Genomic DNA, 25,843 nt, shown 5'->3' with positions numbered 1-25,843 from the left:
CCTTGGAGGAAAGTGTCAAGCCCTCCTGGTGCTTCTCTCGAACTTTCACCATCTGGAGTTGAACCAAATCAGAGCTTGGACCATCATCAGTGTAACTTGTGAGCTGAAGCCTGCATCACGGCCAGCTCCCAGGCCAGACGCATTAGTCACGAGGAGAATTACAGCTTCAAGGGACTAGTGAGAGAGTGTGTATCTTTATTTTTTGCATTAATCTGGCATTGCAACAGGAAAGACCCTCCAGGGAAAATGGGATTATCCAAAGCCATCTCCAGGGAAAGTTCTATGAGTGGATTGTGGAGGAGACCAATGGCGTAATGTCCTGACCCTACAGGATGTAAAGCTGAAACAAGGGTCTGGTCTCTCCACACTTTCTGCTCGGTTTTGCACCAGACTCCTGGATCCTCAGCCTGAGGGGGAATATGGTCCAGAATAACTGTGATGGCACTGACTTATTAGTGGTGGTGGCAGTAGAATATGATCTGGTAGAAAAGCAAAGAAACTCCCAGTCCTGGGGCGGACGGCTGGGGTGAACCGGCCAAGGGAACACAGTAAGACATGAGCTCGAGAGGTGATCCCAGGTTAGGACAGGTAGGTCCTTGAATGCCATTCTGAGAAGAATAACTTTTTCCAAAGGCAATGGGCAGCCCAGCCGAAATCTCTGGAGCAGAGACAGGACATGATGAGGTGTGCACTTTAGAGAGGTAGTTCTTGGGGCCAATTGAAGGGCAGCCGGAGAAGCGGGGGCTGCATCTGCAAGGCCAGTTTGGAGCTGCTACATGAGGGCAGTGGTGATGCTTGAACCATGGTTTTGGCAATGGGAATCGATTTGAGGGGACCGTTTCAAGCGATCTCGAGGAGATAGAATTTACAGGACTTGGAGGCCAGAGAGGTAGAAGGAAAACCAGGAGAGAGAGCAGATACAGAAGTCAGTGGGAGGACTGGTGACTCAGAATCGGACTGGGGACAGTAGGCTGGGTCTGGTCTGTTCTGCCGGCCCCCTGGACATCTTCGTGGGGAGGAGAATTTCCGCCCCTCTAGTCTGCAGAGCGCTGGCTGGCTGGATCTGAAACAGGACTGTCCGCAGGTGCCCAGGCTGACGTCTGAAAAATGGAAACTTGAGCTTTGTGGAGGCCTTTGCCCAGCCCTCCAGTCATACCTCCTCCCTGTTTCCCCACCAAGGAGATGGACCGCATCTGGGAGCCCAGCAGGAGGGCAGGATGGGGGCGGTGGCGGGGGCAGCAGATGGCTCCGGGCCCCACCCTTTGGAGGCAGGAGTCAGCACAGCTGTTGGGCAGAGCCTCCTGCAAGTTTAATGGGGTGAACAATTGTCGGGGATTTGCTGGTGATGGGTGAGGGAGACCATCACCACGGGCACCAGCTGCCGTCAGATCCTGTGCTGACAGAGGTCGCAGGGCCCCCGGATGGAGGTCATCTTGCTTCACACGGCAGTCCCGTACACAGTTGTCTTGTCCCCGAGCAATTATATCAGTCCAAGCCGAAATTAGCTTAGGTTACCGGAGTTACCAATAAAACCTTTGCGGTTGGGGAGATGGACCTGTGGCCAGCCTTTGGGCCTGTCCGAATCAGAGGGTAGCGTGCTCTGGGTTCTCCTTTGTTCTAACCGGTGTGTCATTTCAGAAAAGTGGAGGGAGGGTGGAGAAATACAGCTGAACTCAGGGAAATGTGACTCTTGCAGACAAGAAACACAGCTGAATTCTAAAAGTTATGGCCTCTTTGTCTTTGCTCTGTGTCAGCAGCCCTGTGGCCTGCTTTGCTCCCAGGCACAGTGAAGGATGGACTTGGGTCATCGGTCGGCCTCCCATGGGCCCTTCCACAGGTCCTAGGGGACAAGCGGTGTGTTGACAACTCTGAAACAGGTTGGCTTGGCTGCTGCTTGGAAGCTGTGTCCACGGGCTTGTCCTTGTTTTCTCTTGTTTGACGTGAGCTCCGAGTTCAGGATTCATTCGCGAAGGGCCACTTCTTTTGATCTTGCTTTTTTGATCATGCTGGAGAGATAGACTTTTGGTTCCAAATTATTTTCTGAATCATGGCAGCTCTTTAGGGGGCCTCACTGGCCCTGGTGGGGCTTAATCATGGTGCTGAAGTGCTGTGGTTTGTTCAACAACAGGTGTGTAATTAGAGGCAGGGGAGGCATAGCCCCAGCAGGCTGGGTACTGGGCAGATCTTCCCCAAGCTTGGGGCACTGCTGCTCCCTTTTCCCTAGAAAAGCTCAGGCTACTTCCCAGCCCTCATCCATACCTCTTAGTCCCCTCCCTCTCCGTTCACAGAGGCTCCAGGTCCCAAGGCTTTACTGATTGCTGTAGTGATGGAGCAAATCCAAGTGATTGGTGACTTGTCACAGGAGGGACTGGTGGTCCCTGCAGTCCCCTCCCCACTCTTCTCCCCTTGGCTGACTCTGCCTGTCCTGTGGGACTCATTCTGGTCCCGAGGGCTCTTCTCTGCTCTTCCTGAGGTGGCAGGGATGCCTCTCTCACAACACACGTCACGTTGGGATGGGTTTTTTTTTTCAGTTTGAGATAAAATTGATTTAGGGCACCGTGTAAGTTTAAGGCGTACAGCATAATGACTTGACACATATATTGCGAATGTGGGGTTTCTAAGAACTGTAAAATATTCATAACACAAATTTACCATTTTAACTATTTTTAAGTGTACAATTGAGTGGCATTGAGGACATTCACGCAGTTGTGCAACCATCACCACCATTCATCTCTAAACTTCGTCTCTCCCAACTGAAATGCTAAACCCATTAAACACAGGGTCCCCAGTCCCTGGCAACCACCATTCTACTTTCTGTTTCTATGAATTCGACCACTCCAGGGACCTCATAAAGTTGAATCATAACAGTATTTGTCCTTTTGTGACTGGCTCATTTCACTTAGTGTAATATCCTCGCGGTTCATTCATGTTGTAGCATATTGCAGAATTTCCTTCCTTTTTTATGACAATAATATTCCATTGTCTGTATATACCACACATTGCTTACCCATTCATCCCTTGATGGACCCTTTGGTTATTTCCACCTTTTGGCAATTGTGAATAATGCTGCTGTGAACATTGGTGTGCGAGTATCTGTTTGAGTCTTTGCTTTCAGTTCTCTTGGGTATATACCTGAAGTACAATTGCTGGGTCATATGGTAATTCTATGTTTAGTTTGCTTGAGAAACTGCCATACTGATGGTATTGTGTGCACTTTGAGTCTGTCTCCCTATCAGACTTCCGGGGAGTCTTCATCTTTGGCTCTGCAGCCCTACCTAGCAGTCTGTCTGGCACAGGAAACACTCACCCAGTGTTCATTACACTGACTTAACTGAGGAATGCCCTTGTTCCAGCCCCAGAGAACTCGCCCCAGAAAGCAAGTAAGAATTTATGTAAGAGGACTTAGAAGGATGTGATTTCACTCCCTTACTGCCAGTTTATCTCACATGATAAAGTGAAGAGAAAGCAGGTAACCATTTTTATAGAGAGGAGCCATCTGTGATTTAATTGAGGGTAGAGGACAAGTCTTCTTTCTTTTAAGGGCACTGGATTAGCCCCACACCCAGTGCAGACCTTTTTAAAAAAAAATTATTTTAAAAGAAATTTTAATATAATTCTTAAAGGTTACTTTCCATTTACAGTTATTACAAAATATTGGCTATATTCCCCATGTTGTACAATACATCCTTGAGCCTGTCTTACACCCAACAGTTTGTACCTCCCACTCCCCCATCCCTATGTCGCCCCTCCACCCCACTCGTAACCACTAGTTTCTTCTCTATATCTGTGAGTCTGCTTCCTTTTTGTTATATTCACTAGTTTGTTGTATCTTTTAGATTCTACATGTAAGTGGTATCATACAGTGTTGGTCTTTCTCTGTCGAGTACAGTCTTTTTAAACGTAAGGAAATGTATCCTCACCATCTAAGATTCATCCTTTCAGCAAGCACTAACCAGGTAATTCTGTGTGCCAGGCCTGTGCAGTGCCTGGGGATACCAGGATGCAAAGCACAATTCCTGCCATTACAAGATACAAACGCACACACGTGCGCGCGCATACACACACACACGAAGCGGGATGAATAAACACCAAGTGCTGTGGGAGTTCTTGCAGGGGGTGTGGGAGACTTAACCCACACCGAGGAAGGTCAGGGAAGGTATCACACCCAGGAAGTGAGGCTGTTCCAGTCAGAGTGCAGCCTGTGTAAAGAGAGTGAGCCCAATAACATCCGTTTTAAAAAAATAAATTTATTTAATTATTTTTGGCTGTGTTGGGTCTTCGTTGCCGTGCGCGGGCTTTCTCTAGTTGCGGCGAGCAGGGGCTACTCTTCGTTGTGGTGCGCGGGCTTCTCGTTGTGGTGGCTTCTCTTGTTGCAGAGCACGGGCTTTAGGCGCGCGGGCTTCAGTAGTTGTGACACACAGGCTCAGTAGTTGTGACGCACGGGTTTAGTTGCTCTGCGGCATGTGGGATCTTCCGGGACCGGGGCTTGAACCCGTGTCCCCTGCATCGGCAGGCAGATTCTTAACCACTGCACCACCGGGGAAACCCCCAATAGCATCCTTATCGCTCATGATTCTTAGGAGACCCCAAAGATCTCTGCCAGGTTTAAATCCCCCACAATATAAGACTGATGTGTGAGTGAAGCCATAAAAGAAGTTATACTACGATGGAGACATGAGGTCATATACAGTGGGTTTAGTAGCTTGTTTTTGAAAGTTTCATAGGTCACTTTGGTCTCATGGCCTTGTAATGTAAAGGTCATTTAAAATATTCAGTTATATTTGACTTCATATTCTGGGGGAGTATGTGCTGAGGGCAGTGGGCACAGATCTTTGGGTTCTTCATGGTCTCAGGGTGTATCCTTCAAAAATGTCACAGGTCGGGAGTTCCCTGGAGGTCTAGTGGTTAGGACTCTGCGCTTTCACTGCTGAGGGTGTGGGTTCAATTCCTGGGTGGGGAACTAAGATCCTGCAAGCTGCACTGCAGGCAAAGAAAAAAAAAAAGTCACGGGTCATCAGTAGGTCAGTGTGTGAGCCCAGAGTGTGGGGGAGATGAGACGGTACAAAGGGATGATGAGCAGGGGCTGAATCATGGCAGGACTTTGCTGAGGGATTTGGACCAAGTCCTGGAGAAGATGAGAGACCCTGAAAACTTAGGCAGAAGAGTGACATGTACCAAATTTTAGCTTCAATAGATCATTCTGGCCACTGTGTGGAAGGTAAATTGGAGCAGGGGCAAGAAATGGTGAAGACAAGTTCTCAGAGAGTGGAGAATGGTACCCACTTACTGAGCACTCACCGTGCACAGGCCACCACGTTAAGAGCCTGGATTGTTATTTCCCTTAGAAAAGGTCTGGAGACACCAACGGTCTTCAGCAGGGTGTATTTGAACTTCCAGTATCCCTCTCCAGAGGAGTTGGGTCTTTGAGTCTCCACGACCACGCCAGGGCTGTCCAGAAACTTCGAGGTGGACTTGAGGATGTGGTGCCTCCTGTCCGTCGTTGCAGCGTGTGGAGTCAGTGGGGGTAGTTACTTGAAACTGCACCATGTGGGGTTGCTGGGCCCAAACTGAGTTAATGGTAAGAGGCTGGGTGGCTCAGTCCAGACGGGCCAACACGTGGAGGGAGCTGAGCTGTGACACCAGCTGGGTTGGGGACTGAAGGGAGCCTGAGGTTCGGATGCTGCAGGCAGCTCTCTGTGGTACCCAAGGCTACCGGCATGGGTATGCTGGGGCCAATGAGAGGAGCAGACAAGGCGCAGATATGACCCATTCTGACACCATTCTGTCCCTTCCCATCCTGTCAGTTGGTCTGTGTCTTACATCTCCACTGCCTTGCCTGGGCTCTGGTTGTCATTTCTCCCAGCACCATTGCAGAGGCCTTCAATTCCTGGTCTGTCCCACATACTCCAGCCAGAATTAACGACTGAGAACATCCTTCCAATGGCAGAAACCAACTTTTAATAGCTTATCATCCCCTGTAGAGCACCAAGGGAGGATAAAGTACGTTGTTAATGGTTTCGTTTGCATTTATTTATTTACTGAAGAAGATGACAAGTCTTCCCTTTTTGTCCCATATTAATTTGGTTTGGTATGCACCATGTAGCGGGTACTCAAAGATATCCAGTGAATCCTTTATAAGAGGATCGGCCTGGAAAGGGCAGGCCTGGGCCTGCTCAGAGGCAGAGGGGTGGACCCACTGACCGTATGGGCTACCTTCCTTTCCTGGGAGTCCAAGTTCTGGTGTCTTCAAGCCTCGTTTCTCTTCCTTGACTCAGATTCTCTAAGATACTTAACCAATGGACAGCCTTCCATCGAGCGATTCCCCATCAGCTTTAAAACCTACTTCTCAGGAAACTACTTTCACCATGTTGTGCTGGGGATTTACTGCAATGGCCGCTATGGCTCACTGGGCATGAGCCGGAGGGCTGAGCTGATGGACAAGCCATTGACCTTTCGGACTCTGAGTGACCTCATCTTTGACTTCGAAGACTCCTACAAGAAATATCTTCACACAGTCAAGAAGGTCAAGATTGGGTTGTATGTCCCCCATGAGCCTCATAGCTTCCAGCCCATCGAGTGGAAGCAGCTGGTCCTCAATGTCTCGAAGATGTTGAGGGCTGACATAAGGAAGGAGCTGGAGAAATATGCCAGGGACATGAGAATGAAGGTAGGTGCAGGGGAGGCAAATGAGCAATGTAAGAGAGTTCTTTCCTCGTTCTCGCCCTCTCTCTCCCTCCCTCCCTCTCTCTTTCTCTATTGCCACGTGCCCCGTGTTTCTGAGATGGTCAAAAGTTTCTTGAGGTTACCTTGCTTAGTAGGTACCCTGTTAAACAAATATCATTCAATTTTTGACATGGACAATTTAAGTCTCTCTGCATTTACTACTTTAAAAACTAGAGCTAAGCTCAATTTAGGTGTTGTTGCTGAAGCAGAGTCTTGGCCTGCAGTTCCTTCTACGAGTCAATCTAAAATGTTAGTCATTTTATACTAAGGCTCTAGTTTTGTCTTATTCTGTTTTGTCTTTATAGTAAGAGTGGCCAGTCATCTCAGTTTCCCTGAAACTGAGGGGTTTCTGAGGAAATGAGATTTTCAGTACTTAAAGCCAAGAAAGTCTCAGGCAAGCCAGGATGAGTGGGTCACCTTGCTGTATAATCTGTTTCAGAGTCGTGTTTTATCTCTGCTTTGCTTTGTAAGTTGCAAAGCCCTTTGGCATAAAATTCTGACCTGGAGTCACAAAAGCAAACAAAGGAGCATGTGCTCTGCTGGCTTTATATAAACTACACTCATAAGCCCTTCTTCCTTCTACCATGTCACTTCCAAGGTGACAGGATGCCTGTTTGTCCCTGCTCCTCCAGAGCTCGTGGAATCACTGAGAGAGAAAGCCTGTGTGTATGCTGAGACCCGCAGGGGCAAGGGATTATGCCGAATTCAGGCTTGGTTGTGGTTAGCACCTGGGGACTTCACTTGGCAGCACCTGTAATGGAGATCCTGGATCAGCTGGACCCACTCTGCGCATGCGTGCGGGGTGGGAGGGTCAGAAAAGGAACAAGCTGGCTTCTGGGGCAACATGGATGGGACTTTGCCTTCGCGAGAGGGGAATTTTCTGAGCAACCGAACAGCCCCAGGAGGCTGAGACATTGGGCTCTGCTCCTCTCTCTGCCGTGGGGAAAGGGGTACAAGTGTAATCCTGTCATCCTCTGGGAAGTGGTACCTCTGCTTCTTGTCAGTGCAGCATGAGAGAAGCACATCTGTGTGTCAGGAGGAGGCCTCCAGCTCAGAGCTTTCTAAACCCCGGGATCACGAATGGGCAGGGGTCGAGATGCTGGGCTGTAGGGAGGCGCGAGGCTGGGGCTGTTAGGAAGCAGTGTGGTAACTCCTCGTATCTCCTCCAGCTCCTGAAACCTGCAAGTGCCCACTCTCCAACCCAAGCGAGAAGCCGGGGAAAATCACTGTCCCCCCGACGGAGGCAGGCGAGCCCCCCAAGACGGCTCGGCAGGCGAGACAAGTCGTGAGTAGTATTTCCTCTTCCCCAAATTAAGGCCTAACACACACGTTTGGGAGGTTGTCCTGGCCCTTGGGGATGAAGTTGTGTCCTGGGCTCGGCATTTGAACCAAATGCTGATCTCCAAGAGATCTGCCCCTCGTTCGGTGGACATCTCTTATGGCCATGCACATCACCCGCAGTGCTCTTACCCTCCTGACTGTCAGATGGAGACACAGTTGGAGGGATAAGCCCCAGCTGGTGTGAGATGGAGAAACAGTGCGAAATCCCAGCAGCATGGAAGGAGCATTGGCCTTAGAGTTAGGAAACCTATGTCTGGAGCCAGCTCAGCTGCTTAAGGAGCTATGGGGCCTTAGGCATGTCATGCAGCCTTTCCGGGCTCAAGTTCTCTCACCCCAAAAATGAGATTGTTAGAAGTGATGAACTTGCCTAAAACCTTAGCCTTCTGTGCCCAGCAGAAAGCGCGATCGCCCTCCATGGATGGTGGCATCAGAAATACCACTAGGCTCATCCTCTCCCCTGGTTGACTGTATCCTCCCCTGTTTTAGCCCTGAAGCTAGTGATTCCACACCTGCATCTTAGTTCAAAATGACCCACTTAAGAAGTGATGGATTGGAGATGCTGAGGCTACCCAAAGTAACCAGTGATAATCCACTGGCAAATACGTGGGTCGTAATTACACTGGGAAAAACGACTACTTTGATTAATAGCAGCAGCATGCTATGTCTGTCACATGGGTTCTCGCCGTGCAGGGGACCGAGTGGTACAGGGCACAGAGGTCAAGCTTGGGCCCCGGCTCTGCTGCCTATTAACCTTGCAGCCTGGGCAAATCCTTCGGGAGCCTGAGTTTCCTCATCTGTCAAAGAGGATAAAAATGCTTTTCTTGCCTATATCACAAGGTACTGTAAGGATCAAGTTAGAAGACGTAATGAGAGCGATGTGTTAATGGTGAACTGCTGTACGCAAGCATGTTACTGTCACATCAGTTCTGTAGAGGGAGAAGGGAGAGTTTCACGGTTTTCCTTTTTAGATGAAGCAACCAGAGCACGAAAAAGGTTTGTCACGTTTTGCTGTGTCGTGTAGCTGGCCAGTGATGGCACTGGGGCTAGAACCCAGGTCTCTTGACTCTGGGAAGGTGGCGGGGGAGGGGAGCATCGGTTCTGTTTTTGGAAGAATAGGACAGGACCACGTATTGTCAGTTCTGAGGAAGGTTTCCTGTTCATCTCCCCTCCACCTCCCACTGCCAATCCCAGGCTTCAGCATCGACAGCCAGGAAGGCCTTGGGCAAAATGACTGCAACCCAGGGTTCGAAAGGGGAGGAGTGACAAAGCCGGAGGGTCAGGTGCTCCTCCTGTAGCTGGAGGTCAGTCAGGGTGCTTTCAACATAGGTGTGTCCTTTCAGGGAGCAAGATGGCTTCAAGCCTTTCATACATGGCCTCTGACCCTGATACCGACGAGTACCCTTGACCCTGACCCTAACCCTGTGTCTCCTCCTCTCTGATTCTAACATCCATTCATTGCTGTCCCTGAACAAAGTAGCAGTTGTCTCACAGGACTATGGACATGTAAGCCCTTCCGAGAGGGTCATTTGGCATAGAGTGAGTGACCCAGAAATGGGAATCTGGTGGCTCCTGAAGCAGGGAAGGGGGCCCTTTAATCTGATAGATTATCCTTTCTGCCCGTGGAGGCCTGAGTCCTTTCCTGAGGGGCTCCCACTCTTCAGCCAACGTTGAGCAGTGCATAAAGTCTTTCTCTCCCCTTGAGACCCTGGCGTTCAGGGTACATGAAACCCTAGGCGTTCTACCTGACGGATTTATGCACAGAATGGCAGCCGTTGGTTTTTAAGGCGATTCCTGTACGAGTCATTTTACTTGGATCCACAGGAACTTTGCGGTCCAAAATACTCTAAGTTTTTAACCAGAAAAAGTTTACTGTGATCGCCCAGGGATGGTAAAGCCAATAAGATCTTAGAAACTGGTTGTAGAGACAAAAGTCAGGATGACAAGCTGCTGGTGACGGTGGTGGTATTGGTGGTGGTTTGCGTGGGGTAAGAAGGTGAATTTGAGTTTGGACTGTGGACTTTGAGGTACTTCTTAGGTACCCAGGGAGCGGGGTGTTTGTTTTAGAAGTTGCTGAAAACGCAGATCTGGAGTGGGAGGATGTTGGGAAAGAGAGATCATGCTTTTAGAGCCATCCCCTCAGAAGTGACAGCTGAAACAACAGCTGGATACATCTGCAAGGAAAGAAGGGAGAGAAAAGAGAAAAAAAGAAGTGATGTCAAGGTCCTGAGTGGGCCAGAGGAAGAAGACCCAGCGTAGTAGATGTGGAAGAAACAGAGGGCGAGAGAAAGGGTCAGGAGTGTGGAGGCGTACGCCTGTGCCCGCAGAAAACGGTGGGGAAGAGGGAGGGTTTAAGGGGGATGAGGAGGTAGAAGTTGACGACTGTACGTCGTTGGACGGCTTTGATCCTGCTGGGGCAGGAGGCCGACTCATCTGGTGGGAGTGAGGAGGTGGGTTATCAGTACAGGGCGAAAAAAGGGCTGCACACAGGGCCCATCTGAGGAGAGACAGAAGGATCCTATAACCCGGTTCTCAAGCTTGAGCAAACCTAGAACCACCCGGAGGGCTTGTTCCAACAGGTTTCCGGGCCCTGCCCCCAGCCTTCCTGATTCAGCAGATCTGGGTGGGGCCTGAGAAGGTGCCCTTCTCACAAATTCCGTGGTGATACTGATGCTCCGGTCCAGGGACCACACCTGGAGAGCCACCGTTTGATCAATCAATGTGGGAGAACTGATTTGGGGCTTGACTTAAAAAAAAAAAAAACCCAGAACGTCAAGATGAAGGTCCTACGTCTGCTGAGAGGGGCGGATGAGGCCATTGAGTGTGGTTCAGGGGCTCAGCCCTGCCTGGTCCTCTGGATAATGAGGTTGCTGGGGTGAGGTTAGAGGGTGTGACCGGGGCCTGGCCCCAGTCACTCTGGGAGGAACCCAACTGGTCTTTCTCCTGTGGGCCAGATAGAGAAATCTTGTTCTCAGTCATCCCCCAGGCCATGCCCCTGCTCTGATCTGCAGCTACTTTGTCATGCAGCCAAGGCACGCAAGCACACCGGTGCCTGCAGAGGACGGCTGTTACACTGCGGATGTGAGTGCAAAGCCACCCTCTAGTGTCAGGGCCCACCCTCCTGAGGCGTGGGAGTGGGCCTGGGAAGGGGTCAGGACGGAAGACGTGCAGGGACTTGAGATTCAATTCCACCAGCCTCCTTCATGCCCTGAACTGGTCCCAGCTGTAGCCGAGCAGGCCCCAGGAGCACACAGGTGGCGGCTCATGGTTCAGTGAAAATGTAAACTTTCCCAAAAAGGTGAAGAGTGGCTGCAAGCAGCCTCTGAATCCCTTGGACTCATGACCCTTCTCCGCAGCCCCTTCTTCTGGGCAGAGCACTGGTTCCCAGGAGTCTTCCTTCATAAACTCCTCCCAAGGTCAGAATATGGGGATTTTTTTTTTCCCAGTTAGGGCCAGGTGGCCTTGGTTGTTTGCCCATCAAGGGAACCCAGGTGGCTTGTGGGTTCCTATGGACAATTTGATGTGAGCAAATCCAGTAAGACCACGGTTATTCTTGGTGGTGGAAGCCCCTGCCGCTTCTTTACTCCTAGTGTTTGGAGGTCAGGAGAGGAATCTAGAGGGCAAATATCTTGGCTGAAGTTTCACAGTGGATGGAGGAGTTACAAGGAGGGAAGAGTCTCTCCCCGGTTCCTCCTAAACCCTGACTTGTGGGTTGCGGGGCTGGGTGAGGGATGACAGGGGCCACCATGTGTCGGAAGAGAGGGAAGAGAGATGCAGGAGATGAGAGTAAAATGAAGGCTGTGAGAGGTGGGGACCACGGGAAGAACTGAGCACCAAGCCCCTCCATCCCTCTCCGGCTCCCAGCCTCCGCCATTGCAACAGACTAGAATCCAGGACAGCCTGGTTCCTAGAGGTGTGTCTGGAGAAAAGCAGCTTCTCGGCTTCTACCCATGGCCTTCACCAAGCAGGCTTTTCTCCAGGTAATCTTGCTTTTGGCTAGGAAACGAGAAAGTGACAAATTTGATTATGACCCCATAACTCCATCCAACTCTGGGCATCCTACTGTAGCATGGTCAGGATTAGCAAGGGTTTGGTGATTCTCACTGTGTTATTATTTCAGCATCACCTACGGCCATCAAGTCATTTCTGAACGTGTTGGGTGCCACAGTGAAGCCAGGGAGTGGCCCAAAGGGTGGAAAATTACCATAACAGGCAAGAGGCCCATCAGCTGTGGGGCCCTAGCCCCTGTCTGTGCGTGGATAATTTTAGTGACTTTATATCCTCAGCCACCACCTCCCTGCAGATGGAGCTACTTCCAGCCCTGCATTCCTCTCCATTTTTGCACATGTCTGAATAATCCTTCTAGGAAGGAGGATCAATGTCACTGGGTTGACAGAGAGTCAGCTGAGTGGGAGGAGGGCAAGTAGCAGTGACTACCTTAGTGTCAGCTGAGACAGAGTTTCAAGAGAGAAACAGGGACCCCTCCACCCCTCCACCCACGAGTCCTTTCTCGTACTCGCTGCTCCTCTAGGAGTGTTTAGAGAAGCGTCCACACGGAACAGCCAGGTTGTTTCCTGAAGTTCTTACAGAGTCATGGAGATGGAGGTTAGATCTAGGTGTAAAAGGCCTTTTGCGAACTTGAATCAACTCCTCTACAACTCTGGGCCTCGGTCCCCGCTTAGCTCTTCACTGAGGGGTGTTCACAGAGGTTCTCGACAGGAGCCAGGGCGCCCCCTGGGGGAAAAGGGTTAGAAGTGCAGTGGGAGGGGAGGGTTTTGCTTATCAACAGTGATAATGCTCCCATTAGGGCCTGGGAGCCAAGATGGTAAATGCCCTGCAAAGCTATGGACCATCCTTCCCCGTAAAGAACCATTCCACCTAAAATGCTTCCATTGAGAACCCCAGATGCTCCCTGGGGTCCTTTCCATCTCTGACAGTCCACAGCTCTTGGCCTGCTGACTGTAGCCTGAACCCGGGGGAGTGGGGGTGAGTGGACAGTGTCTTTCTGGCGGGGCTGCCTGTGTTCGCATGAAAGCAGCTCCTACCAACCGGAGTGACCCCGAGGAGCGTTCTTCTGAACTGGGGCAAGAGTCCCTCAGGACCCGCAAGACCATCTTTCTCTTCTCCCCGCCTCTGCCTCCTTTCTTCCCCTCTGTCTCTGCTCTCTTCTTTGCTGTTCACGATTTTTTTTTTTTTTTCCTTCTCTTTGATTTCCCTTCTTTGTCATCTATCTCGAGGGCACTTCGTGCCTCCAGTGGGCTTGACTCACCCTGCTGGAGACCCTCAGGGTCGCAGAGGTTACTCAGCCTCATGAGAGTTCTCCTTCCACTGCTGGGCCACAGCTGGATGAGGGAATTCCTTCTCTGTTCTATCACCAGGCTCATGAAGATGCCCCCAGGCAACTGGTTGAGTGAGGCCCTCAAGTCATTTCTAAATGAAGTCATAATGTAGTCATAGGAGAAGCAGTTTGATTCCATGATCTAATCACATCGAAGATATTTTGAATGGGGCCCAAGAAGTCATTCTCTATAGACCCCAAATGAGAAAATCTCCCCAAGGGGGGAAAGGGGAAAATTGCCTTCACATGGAACGTAGCAGGGGCACAAAGAGGGAGAGAAAACTAGGAAGGTTATGGAGGGAGAAGTAAAGCCTCCACGATGATGTGGGGTTTCTTTCCAGGAGCCCAGAGAAGGTAGTCTCCAACTCAGAGGCCCGCCCTGCTTCGTTCCCCAGGGGATTTCATGTGGTCCAGGGTCCCCGGGGATGCTTGAGGAAACCAAGATGGAGTGATGGGCCTTATCAGGAAAGACTGCCTCTGGCAGAGTGCATCAAGAGCCTCCAGAGCTGATGATTGAAACAGTCATGTCCGGTTGGGGTTCCTACAGGGGTTCTCTGCCATGGAAAGGGGAGGTGAGGTCAGAGCCCGGAAGCTGTGCCCTGGAATCTCAGTGGCCCATGGCTCTTGGTCTCTGGCCAGAGCTCCTGGCTGGGGAGGGCTTGGAAGAAAGGGCAAAGGGCTGGAGGATCTTTTCAGAGCCACATCTCTCTTGCCTCAAGCCTGTCTGTTCACATAGCAGCCTCAGCTGTCTGCCCTGTCAGCTGCCAGCAGTGGTGCCTGCGGTCCTGGGAAGTAAGGAATGTGAGCAAGGAGCAGGACTGGCTTTGAATGAAGGTGACAGGTGGGCGGGAACCACCCACCAGTGTTCGTCCCTGAGGCGTACCCGCATGGGCCATGAGTCCTAAATCAGGCCCTGGCCTGACCTGACTGCTGCCAGACTAGACCAGAGAGGAGGGCCTGGGGTCTCCCTGAGCTTGTGAATGCTGGGCCAACACCATCCCTGATTTAGTCCGTTCCACACCCTTGACGCTGAGGACCGAGAGATTAACATTGCTCCTTTACCGTGTATCCCTTTCTCGAATCCAGAGACCACAAGGATCACAGCTCAGCTGGTCCTTGCGAGCGTGTGGTGTGTGAGGACGGTGCGTGTGAACACGGGCACGTGCACCCCCACCCTGAGGGGCTGTGACCTCAGCGGAAACAGGAGCAAGAAGCATGCGCAGCCCGACTGGTGGTCTGTGCGTCCCCGTCAGGCGGCCCTGAACTGAACAGAGCTGGGCCCTGTCCCTGAATCAGTATCTCACACTCGTAGGGGAGAAGCAAGAGGTAAATTTCCATTGGAAGAAAGGGGAGTGGATCGTGGCTCCACTGAGCTGCCATCTGTCTTGGTAACCCCAAGACTTGCAAGGTGCTTGGCACAAGGTGCCGCTTAATAAATTCTGGTGAATGAGTAAGTGGCGAGCAAGTTTCAGGAGCCCTGCCGTCCGGCTGCCACTCAGGCCCTCTGACCCATCCTACCCAGTGACAGCTTGGGGGCTGGGGAGTTGGGATGTGAGGAGAGGAGATGCCCCAGACACAGCCCTTAGCTGGAGGGACAGAAAGGGGACTGGGTGGTTTTAGGGAAAACGCCGTAGGCTTTTCCTCCACTTACTGCCTCTTTCCCGAAAGCCAGTGTCACACAGACGCACGCCAACTCATTCAGCCCCAGGATACGATGTTGTCCCCGCTTCTGTCCCCAACGTGCTGCCATCACTTTCTGGTTCTGATGCTTCTTGGCGGCTTCAACACCAACATCCAATCTAGCTGAGCTCTTCCTCGGCCCTGAGGAAGACACGATGTGCCACCTGGAGACGGTTCACTCTGCCTGAACTGTCAAGGTGTAGTTAGCGAACGCTAGGGTGTGTGGTGAATAGCAGTGGCACGTCTCACAGAATACCTTCTCCGTGGAACAGTTGCCCTGTCCTCCCCAGCCCACCTCCCCCTCTGCACAGCTCCGCTGTGGCTGACTCCTGGGATGCAGGCCTGAGGGTGGGGCTGAGGGTGGACCTGGGACCAGGCCATCAAGCCGTCACCCTGGTTCACCCTGGATACGGTTGGGGCTGGGATTTTCCATTTGTGCTCGGAGAGGAGCGCCCCCTTTTCCATCCACAAAGTGCATCAAAGGAAACCTGAAGTCCCTACTCTGCTTCCCCTAAAGTAGAAGGTGCCCGAGAGCTTTCCAGAGGAGAATCCTTTGACTTCTTTTCCTTGTTTGGACTGGGGAGGGGTTTGGAGAAATATATTGTTCTAAAATAATAACCCTGGATCTGATGCGAGGTTCTGGGCAAGCGCAGACCCGGCTGAATCATTATCCTGGTGCTTGTGTTTCTTAAAAATAACCCCCCTTGCAATATTCTAATTATAGCCAGGGGAGTACTTGGAAGAGGCCTCTCCATACTCAATAGCTCCCCCAGCTCTGGCCCTGAGATGAGCTGGCAAGGACTGAACAGTATTTCTGGCTAGGTCCACGGGCAGGTGGCATGCTGTGATAACCCACTTCTGCCCTTCGCCAGGCCAGGAAATCGTAACCAGTGTTGCTGAGAAAGAAAAGGGTTTCACCTTACGGATGGGTCACCAGGAATCTCAGTTTAACTCATTTTCTGCCAGTGTTAACCTTTTTATTTCCCTCTTCTGGGTTCTGGGCTCTTGGGGGGAGGTGGGAGGGGTGGAGATACAGAGGAAGGAGACAGCTTAGTCCCTTTCCATTGGAAGCCCCCAAGCTGTCTGTCGTTGCAGAACCACATTCAGCTGTACAAGTAGGCAGGTTCCCCAAATAGCTTTCGGAGATAAGGTAAAGCCTCTCTGACACAGAAAAAAAAAAAATTCTTCCTACTTGTTAATTCTTCGAATGGTGTCATGGTGGCTTGAATTCCTGGCTTAGGACTTTGTTAAAATAAAAATATCCCATGACAAACGTAACAGAATGAAGTCCTATCAGCCGTTTACACGTTAGTCAGAACTAGAGAAAAAAATTTATCCAGAGGTACAGGTGCAACAGTGGGGATTCACAGATGAATTCACTTGATCCCTGCTCTGAAGTTGTTTGCAGTCTCTGAGGCAGGCACAAGGATTATGAGCCTTCGAGATTCTTTAGCAGATGTACAAAAGGAAACACCAGCGCATACAGAGCAAGGAGCAGTGTGCTGTGGGGAGAGGAAGTTGGAAAATACTGCAGGGGAGAAGTGGCATCTGGGTTGGTTCTTGAAAGGATGACAAGAAGACAAGCAGGAGGCATTCCAAAAGCCAAGGTGCAGAGGCAGGAGTGGCCTGATGTCATCTTCAGATGCTTTGGGAGGATACTTTGCGTGGGGATGGGGGTCAGTTTGCATCTTGGTCAAGCGCGTGGGCTCTAGATTCTGGGGAACAACTCTGGTTTCCACCACTTGCTAATAACCACACGACTTTGCTTTCAGCAAGCTTCCTAACTTTCAGTGCCTCCCTTTCTTCCTCTGTAAAATGGGTAGTAACACTGTCAGCGCCATAACGTTATGGTGAGAATGAATTCACCCATGTAGACTGCTTAGAAGAATGCCTGGCCCAGAGTAAGTGCCTAATAAAAGCTATTTATAACGGTGATTTCTCAGCACCTGGAAGGTGTGGGGAACTGGTGCAAGTGATAAGGAAAGGTTTAGAAAAAGGAGGCCAAAGAGCCCCAAATTATTTATTTATTTATTTATTTTTGGTCACACCGCACGGCTCATGGGATCTTAGTTCCCTGACCAGGGATCAAACCCGGGCCCCTGGCAGTGAGAGCGCTGAGTCCTAACCCCTGTGATGCCAGGGAATTCCCACATAAGAGCCCCTCATTAAAGTGCATCTGTTTTCAAGGGTGCTGAGAGCAGAACATGGGAAAGGTAAAGGGAGAAATTTTCAGGGCACAGAAAGTTCGAAAAATATGAAAATTCTGTTCATCAGGGCTGAGGGGCTCCAAAAGGAGGAAGCCAGGAGAGTGGCCAAAAAGTGGCTTCTGAGGAGGTGGCAAGCGTGTGGTTTGTGCCTGTGGCCTGTTGCTGCAGTGACCCCAGGGAAGCCCTCATTACAGGGCTGAGTGGGTAGGGTTTGTTCTCTCCTTGACCTACCCTGTCGCCTGTCCTGCCACTGACTTTCCAGCAGGTGCTGTTGGTGAGAGGACCGAGGGAGAGAAAATAGGTCAGTGCAGATTTATCCCAACACCTGAGAAATGATACGAAGCTAGGGTCTTACTAGCATTATTCTCATATAGGAAGGGCAGCACCTTTAGAGTCTCATAAGGAGGAGAGATGTGACTTGGTGTTGAGGAAGATGCCAGGCCAGGAAGAAAGCATGTGCGAGAAAGGTTCGGAAACTGGGGTGAGCTAATTGGTAGGTGCTGCGAGGACTGTGGAGCAAGGGATTCTCTTGTTAAGCACAAGGGATTGCTAAACTTTCAGAGGCAACGGAGATCTAAATAGCGGCCATGGTGGAAAATTATTTCAATTGCTATAGGGAATGATCCCTATTGAATCCTTTTCTAAAGCAAGGAATGCACATGGGTACTTCAAGCTTATCCTTTGGACAGTGAATTTTTTTAAAAAAATAAATTAATTTTATTTATTTATTTTTGGCTGCATTGGGTCTTTGTTGCTGTGTGTAGGCTCTTCTCTAGTTGCGGCGAGCGGGGGCTACTCTTTGTTGCAGCGCGGGCTTCTCACTGCACTGGCTTCTCTTGTGGAGCACGGGCTCTAGGCGCGTGGGCTTCAGTAGTTGCAGCACGTGGGTTCAGTAGTTGTGGCTTGCGGTCTCTAGAGCACAGGCTCGGCAGTTCTGGCGCATGGGCTTAGCTGCTCCACGGCATATGGGATCTTCCCGGACCAGGGCTTGAACCTGTGTCCCCCGCATTCGCAGGCGGATTCTTAACCACTGCGCCACCAGGGAAGCCCGGCCAGTGGATTTCTGACTACTGAATTTTCTAAAAGTGGGGCACACTGCGGAGGGGGGAGTAATTTACCTTTCTAACCACATTTGCCTTAGGCTGATGCTAACTTCAGGGGAGTCCACTTGAGGGAGAAAGTCTCATATTAGCTATTTGTAAAGACAGCACCACGCCAGGCAAGGAGACAAAACAACTTCTTTCAGGCTTTATAACAAAATGAACAAGATATTGATACATATGGACTGTGAACCTGGCTTGTCTGCAAAAACCCTAGTTCTCCCCACATGAGTTGGCCAAGGACTAGGGCAGAAATACAAGTTTAAGTTTGAATCCTCAAGCAAAAGCGTGCTCCCTTTAGCCGTCAACTCAAGAATGGCTCTTGCAGTTGTCCCTGGGAGCCACTCCACCAGGCCTGAGGCAGTGGCTCTGTTTATAGGGAATGGCTAATCTCTAGGGCATGTATGCGCTGGAGGACACCATTGCCCTGAAGGTCAGAAGCCTTAGGCTTTTTGATACAATGAAGGGTGTAGGCAAGGAAGTATTGGGATTTCTACCCACAGTCGACCATATTTATCAGCATCATCTGTGTATCCTGGGCACCATGAGAAGATACACAAAGGAATGAGAGGCGTGATTCCTGACCAGTAAAGCAGGGCACGTGGTCCAGCTGAGAAGTAAGCCCCGTGCAACGGGGACAAGAAAGGTTACAAGTTATTTTAGCAGTGCCAAGTAGCAGGTCAGGGAAGCTTTCTGTACCACTTCGGATAATCTAGTTTCAGAGGGGATGATCATAGACTGCTAATGACCGTTCAGAAATGGGACATCTCTGAAAACAAGAAAGGGAGGGAGAGAGGGAGGAAGAGGGGAGAGGGAGGGCCAGGGAGAGAGAGAATGAGAATGAGAACGTGAGGGGTGGTAGAATTTGTTGCTGAAACTAAGCCTGGTGTCCTTCATCGAGCAGCACCCTAAGTAAAAGCTAGCTGTTGATTTCTCGTTCTAGCAACACTGAATGACTTGGACCACATTCATGCCAGGGGAAAAACAAATTTACTGCTAGGAAATCTTTCAACGGTATAAACCAAGAAACTTTTAAACAATTATATTTTCATTTTGGTCTCTCTCTTCTTTTTTTCACACTTAAGACAAGGTTCAAGTGTAACCTAAAAATGTCTTTGATCTTCTTGTAAAAACGTGAAACTTTTCGATTAGAACCCAGACATACTGGTTTACAATCTGGGTTATGTCTTACCAAAGAAGGTGAGGAGGCTCATTTTTTTTTTTTTTTTAAAGGAATTTTGCCTTTTAAAAAATTTCATTTATTGTGCGCGGGCCTCTCACTGTCGCGGCCTCTCCCATTGCGGAGCACAGGCTCCAGACGCGCAGGCTCAGTGGTTGTGGCTCATGGGCCCAGCCGCTCCGCAGCATGTGGGATCTTCCCAGACTGGGGCACGAACCCGTGTCCCCTGCATTGGCGGGCAGATTCTCAACCACTGCGCCACCAAGGAAGCCCCGAGGCTCATTTTAAAAATGGAAAAAATTGTGAGCTAAATCATGAGAACACTTAGGTATGATTTTATATTGGGAAGTCACCTAGGAAGTATCTTTAATGAAGACAGATGATGTGCTGCTGAATGATGTCTTTCCCCACCTTGAAGTACTTTCTTACGACTTCCTATAAATGCTTGGGCGTACTGTCATATTGGAAAGTGCTTGAGAAAATGTATTTAGGGAAGAGAGGTGATTTGCCACTGAATGATTTTCCACATTGACCTGCTTTTACAGATGAATTCTAAAAGATTCATCCTGATTTTATACCCTCAAGCCTGGAATGAATAGTGACTGAGAACCTTCACAAGAACCTGAGTCGCCTGAGACATCTTGTAGGTGCTGGGCTTCCCCAGGGCACCGACATGAGGAGGCCAAGGTTTCTAGGAGAATTTGGTTCAGATGTTCAGTTCTACTGTAGTCAAATGTTTTTAGATCCTTGCAAGGTTTACAGAAACTAGGTTTCAGAAGTTAGTGTGACCAAGTTCAGGCTTGAAGTTGAACAAACTCATTCAGCAACCTGTAAATGTTTTTTGAACTCTACATTGAAAGGTTCCTTAAAACCTGTAAAGGTGGACTTGAGAAACAAGAGGTGGAGTTGGGAGCTAAGGCTGGTGTGTGTGTGTGTGTGTGTGTAGGGGGGGCAAATACCAAAAGGGTAGAGGTCCCTGACAATACTGAACGATCTTTCTGTCCCTTCCCCTCTCGCCTACCGTCTTTCTTTTACCCTTAGGCCTGCACTGCCTGAAAAGAAGGTGGCTGATCTCAGCACTCTGAATGAAGTGGGCTATCAAATCCGAATTTAGGCCAGCAATACAGCCAGCAACAGGGCTTCTATGGTGCTTCTGTCTGCACTTTACCCAGCATCTTCAGGAGGAACTGCAACTATTTATTAAGAACTTGTGGATTTTATTTGTAAGGGTTCACTTGGAATAGACTCTGAGTGGGTGGTAACAATGAACTTTAAAAAAATTCACGAAGGGACAACCATGAAAAGGCTAAGTAATAAATCCCACTGCGGTCAGACTGTCTCCCTCACTCCAGAAAGAAAGGATAAGACCGTAACTGTAGTTTTATATTTTCCCATTTACCTACATTCTTTTACTTGTTTTAAACAGCAGTAGTAAATGTTCATGAAACCCTCCCTCCCACTTTTGATATAGTAAGGTAAACTCAATCAGTATTAATGTCTTTCTCAGCAATAACAGCGGCAAAGATTGGTGGGGTCTTTTTGTAAGCAGTCAATATTACCTCAGCATCTTGACATCAGATATGCAAATTTAATGGTGTTTTGTTTTTTTATATTCTATTTGTATTGTTTCCCCAGTATATTCCATGGGGATCTCCACAAGGTCTGGAATTTTTTTCCTGGTGCACACATGCGATGAAACTTAAGGTATTATATATGCAAGTGTTTTACTAGAAAAGCACTGAAATTCTTCTGGCAATACGGGAAACCATTTTCAGGACCTTGGAGTTACTTCTTTCTTAAATCTTTCTTAAAGCATTCACTGACAGCAGTTTTTGTTCTTTCAAAACAAAAGCACGTTCAGAAGCTAGTCTATGTTCTGTCACTAACATTTAAACTTTGCAGAGTCCAGCAAAAAGCACACAGGGTCATGAACTGTTACACAAATTTAGCAGTATTGCAATTACTTCTGACAGTAACACACTCAAAGGCACAGGCCAGGAGTGAATCAGTAGGTCTTGAGAACCAGCTAACCTTGCTGATCCCATTTCACCTGATTTCGAAACTCCTCGATTCTGAAGGACTCACTGTTGTTAGAGATGTGTTCTGATGTCTTATATTAAGACCAAATACAACACGATGTGATTATTTTCCAGTACCTTGCTTTTAGGTTCCACTTCAGGATACTTAGGAACTGGTATTGGAGAATACAATGAATTAGAGAAGCAGAACCTTAGTTTTAATGGAAAAGTCTTCAGGCACAGCGTTACACCTTATAGTGTGAGTTAGTCCACGGAGCACAGTATGAATATCCGGCCTGCATATGGTAGTTACAGTGTAACTTCTGGCTGCAGACCACACAGAATAACTCTAACAGCATACCAAGTCTGTATGTTATCAAGAGTACAGCTTCCGTTTCATTTGTTTGATCTTAGCAACCATGCCAACTCATGAGACCAGCAGGCATATTTAAGTGAAGTCTGCTAGTCAACAAAAGTGTTATTTCAGTCTCAGTGCTTACCCCTCTGGTTTTCTTTGACTGAAGTGTACGTCTCAGTTAGATTAAAATACAGCGTAAGTTAAAAATTCGGAACTTAACCACTTTCCTCAAGAATAGTACTATCAGTTAGCAGAATTTAAAATGAGTTATCCTTAATCTTCACAAGAGGAACCCATTTGCAGCCTCATGGCCACTTGTATTTGGATGTTTGCAGTCGCCAGTGAATCGTTTCATTCTCATTCTAAAACAATACTGACCTAGCTCTCTCTCTAGATGAAATATCATCATCTGTTTATCAATCTGAAAATACTATATCCAATAAGTAGACTACTTATAACATTGCAATCATTCTAAGAGCTTGGAATAGGATTTTCCAAGTATTAAGTACTGTCCAATCTAAAATATGGAATGTCAAGAGTTGCATAGCCTCTTGTTTCCCACAGAAAAGGGGAAAGGAATAGGAATACAACCTGTTTCTAATATGCTGATGTATAAGCCTTAAAACTGCCAACTGGCTTGATGATTCAATTAGTAACCTGATTTATTCCACACTCATTTCTTGATTTTAAGATTCATTTCCCCAAAGCAAGAGTTAGTCACAGAAACATGAAAATTAATTTAAAATGTTCTTGGTTGTTATTCTATTTTTATTGCCTATGGAGTATGTTAATTTCTAAAAGATATGAGAAAGGCAACAAACTCCTACATTCTAGTGAAGTAATTTAATTGATAAAGCAAGAAAAAAAAAAAAGACAGGATTTACCCCCTGGAACTGATTTTAAAACTGGCTATAATTCAAAAGATAAAAAAACAAAACTATGAAGTGATCTGAAATCTAGTTTTTAAAGTTATTAACGCAAGAGAAATTTTATGCTTAAGCCATTATGGCAATACGTGCAAAGTTTAAATGAATGACAGAAGGTTTGATTCTAGACTACATGTTGTGCTGTTTTGAGTACACTTTATTTCAGAAAGTGGTATTCAGTGTTTTCTATACACTCTGAAATCATGAGCATTTCACTTTTTCTAAGTCAATTATTTCATAAGGATTTTATTAATAGAAATTGGTAAATAGAACTTTGGAAATCTTAATTCAGTATTCTTACTATACCCGAGGCTTTTGTAAGCTATAGTTTTATGTACAACCTTGTACAGTTTTTTTGACATGCAATTCAGAATCTTGTTTACTCTTTGGACTTTGTTCTGGCCAACACATTTTTTAAAATCTTTTAAGAAAAACTGTGATTGTTTTTGTGGGTATTTTTCTAAGTAAATGAAAACTTGTATAATGGTATTTTAGAGAATGCCAGGTAAGTGCATGTTTCAAGTTAATGTTTTTCTCATCACTTGTATGTTTATACACAGCATGGGACTTTAATAAAACCATCCTGGAAACTCAAGGATTGTTTTCCTTCTAAAAATATAAATGGTGTGATTTTTTTCTTATTCCTCTTATTACATACTTGTCCTAGTAAACTAATTTATCACTCTCTCACCCTTGTCATCCACAATTTTCAGACTCTGTGTTAAACATCACTCTATTTTGGTGTATCTTAATTCACTTATATTTTGGTATCACCCTAAGTAATAAAGGCTGAAAAGGGTAATGAAACAATTTAGAAGAGGCAACAAGTCAGTGACGCAGCTTAGTACATCTACCACAAAATCTTCAGGCACAGATGTACTAGTACAATAATATATTAGGGAACTTACAGGGAAAAAGTGCAAATGACTTGACGTGAATGTTTTTCCAACCCCTTGAATCCTCTGGATCTTAGTTTTTTTATGAAAGCAAAGGGTTAAAAGCAGACAGTTGCTAAACTCCAAAAAAGATGATTTCAAACACGCATACTGATAGCAAAGGCTACATACAGTAAAGCCAAAATTTCATTACTCCATAATATATCCCTTTCCATTTAAAACTTAAATAGCATAGGGAATTCCCTGGAGGTCCAGGGGTTAGGACTCTGCTTTCACTGCCATGGCCCAGGTTCAATCCCTGGTCAGGGAACTAAGATCCCACAAGTCGCAGGGTACAGCCAAACAAACAAACAAACAAACAAAAAACCATGCACACACACACTTGGATAGCATAGCGCTTGAGACTGGGAGACTTGGTTTCAGCAATTAACCAAATTTAAATTAATTTAATTTTGGCAGATAAATACAAGGATCCAACAGAGTTATTAACTCTTTGGACCAAAAAAAGTAAAGAAAATGGACGTTAATTTTAGTGGAGCTTTTTTTTTTTATAAATTTATTTTTGGCTTTTTTTTTTTAATAAATTTATTTTTGGCTGCACTGGGTCTTCATTGCTGTGCACAGGCTTTCTCTAGTTGCAGCAAGTGGGGGCTACTCTTCGTTGCAGTGCGCAGGCTTCTCACTGCAGTGGCTTCTCGTTGCGGGCACGGGCTCTAGGCGCACAGGCTTCAGTAGTGTGGCTTGCACGCTCAGTAGTTGTGGCACACAGGCTTAGGTGCTCCGCGGCATGTGTGTTCTTCCCGGACCAGGGACTGAACCCATGTCGCCTGCACTGGCAGGTGGATTCTCAACCACTGCACCACCAGAGAAGTCCCTAGTGGAGCTTTAAACAGCTATGATGTTACATGGACCCTTTGGCCTCCAGTACACAAAATAATACTTCATTCTATAAGCTAAAGTAGAAAGCAATTTTATGGATTAACTCTATTGAAGTGAAGCGCATGAAAAGGGCCCAAAATCACAATATATTAATCAGGATACAAAAAATTAAGTTTTCATAGAGGTTTTCAGGGATGTTTATCAACAATACCTATATATAAAGTTAGTTAATAAATTCACACAACACAAAGTAGTAATCAATGAATCTTCATTTTTCTTTCCCCAATACTAAAAGGGGATAAATATACTATGTGCTGTTATTATTCGATGATGACAATATCTGCTAATTAGAACATACAATTTTCTGAAAACTTACTACGAAATGAAAAATCCTAGAACTATAGTTAATACTGTGAGAGAAAGACATTAAACAGTTAAAAGTACTTGCTTATCGCTATAATTTTTACTAGGCAAATCCTTGTAACCCACATGCCTTTTGGGGGTATTTATCTGGTTTATTTTTTTTAAATTGTAGTAAATACTTTAGTAGAAAAACTTTTAAAGTCCAAGACTATAAAGTAGCTGCTGCTTTCTAATTTAAGATGAAGTATTCTATTAAGAAAACCCACTGTAAAAAAAAAACCCACTGTAAAACCCATTGTATAATTCAGTATAATTCAATATAAAATTACTTAGTAAAAATGTACATAATTCTTTGATCCCAATGTCTAAAAAAGGAAATTTTCAATTATGTTTAAAAATTTTTGATTCAAACACTTATACAGAGCCAACTACAGGATATTTTAGGCCTGCTCTTCACCACTTTATAAAAAAAATCAGCATCATCTAACACTGCTGCATCATGATAAAACATTTTAGAAACAAAACAACAGTTAAACCACAACAAAACAAAACAGTTAAAGTTACTACTTACGAGCATTAGGTCTCCAAGTTGATATCTCTCTAGAGTTTTGCTGGCTTCCTCTTATTTCTAAGGCAAAATAAAAATAACCTTATAGCTGCCACTTTGTTCCAAATATAAGTTTCCTAATAAAATAAATTTCTACAGGATTAGTTAAGTAAAATAAAATATCTTTCCCAATCCAGGGATCTTTTCTTGAAACTGAATATAAAAAAAAAAAAAATTACTAGGGAAACACAAGGCATAACCCCAATCTCTGCCTCTCCTAGGTTCCTGCA

At 47.2% G+C, this 25,843-nt stretch overlaps 1 protein-coding gene across 2 annotated transcripts in view; it reads left to right on the top strand.

Annotated features, from left to right (window-relative positions):
- VASH2 (vasohibin 2) overlaps positions 1-20,680 on the top strand; it is a 33,314-nt gene extending 12,634 nt beyond the window's left edge. For both annotated transcript variants that reach the window (XM_065889076.1, XM_065889069.1), the window contains 3 exons: positions 6,286-6,667; positions 7,893-8,008; positions 20,608-20,680. In XM_065889076.1, coding sequence (XP_065745148.1) covers positions 6,286-6,667; positions 7,893-8,008; positions 20,608-20,680 — 571 coding nt within the window. The remainder of the gene's footprint in view (positions 1-6,285; positions 6,668-7,892; positions 8,009-20,607) is intronic.
- Positions 20,681-25,843: the final 5,163 nt, after the last annotated feature.

This window comes from Phocoena phocoena, chromosome 1 (assembly GCF_963924675.1).
Source record: "Phocoena phocoena chromosome 1, mPhoPho1.1, whole genome shotgun sequence".
Taxonomy (NCBI): domain Eukaryota; kingdom Metazoa; phylum Chordata; class Mammalia; order Artiodactyla; family Phocoenidae; genus Phocoena; species Phocoena phocoena.
The sequence above is the reverse complement of the archived record's forward strand: the minus strand, read 5'-3'. Positions and strand labels throughout refer to the sequence as shown.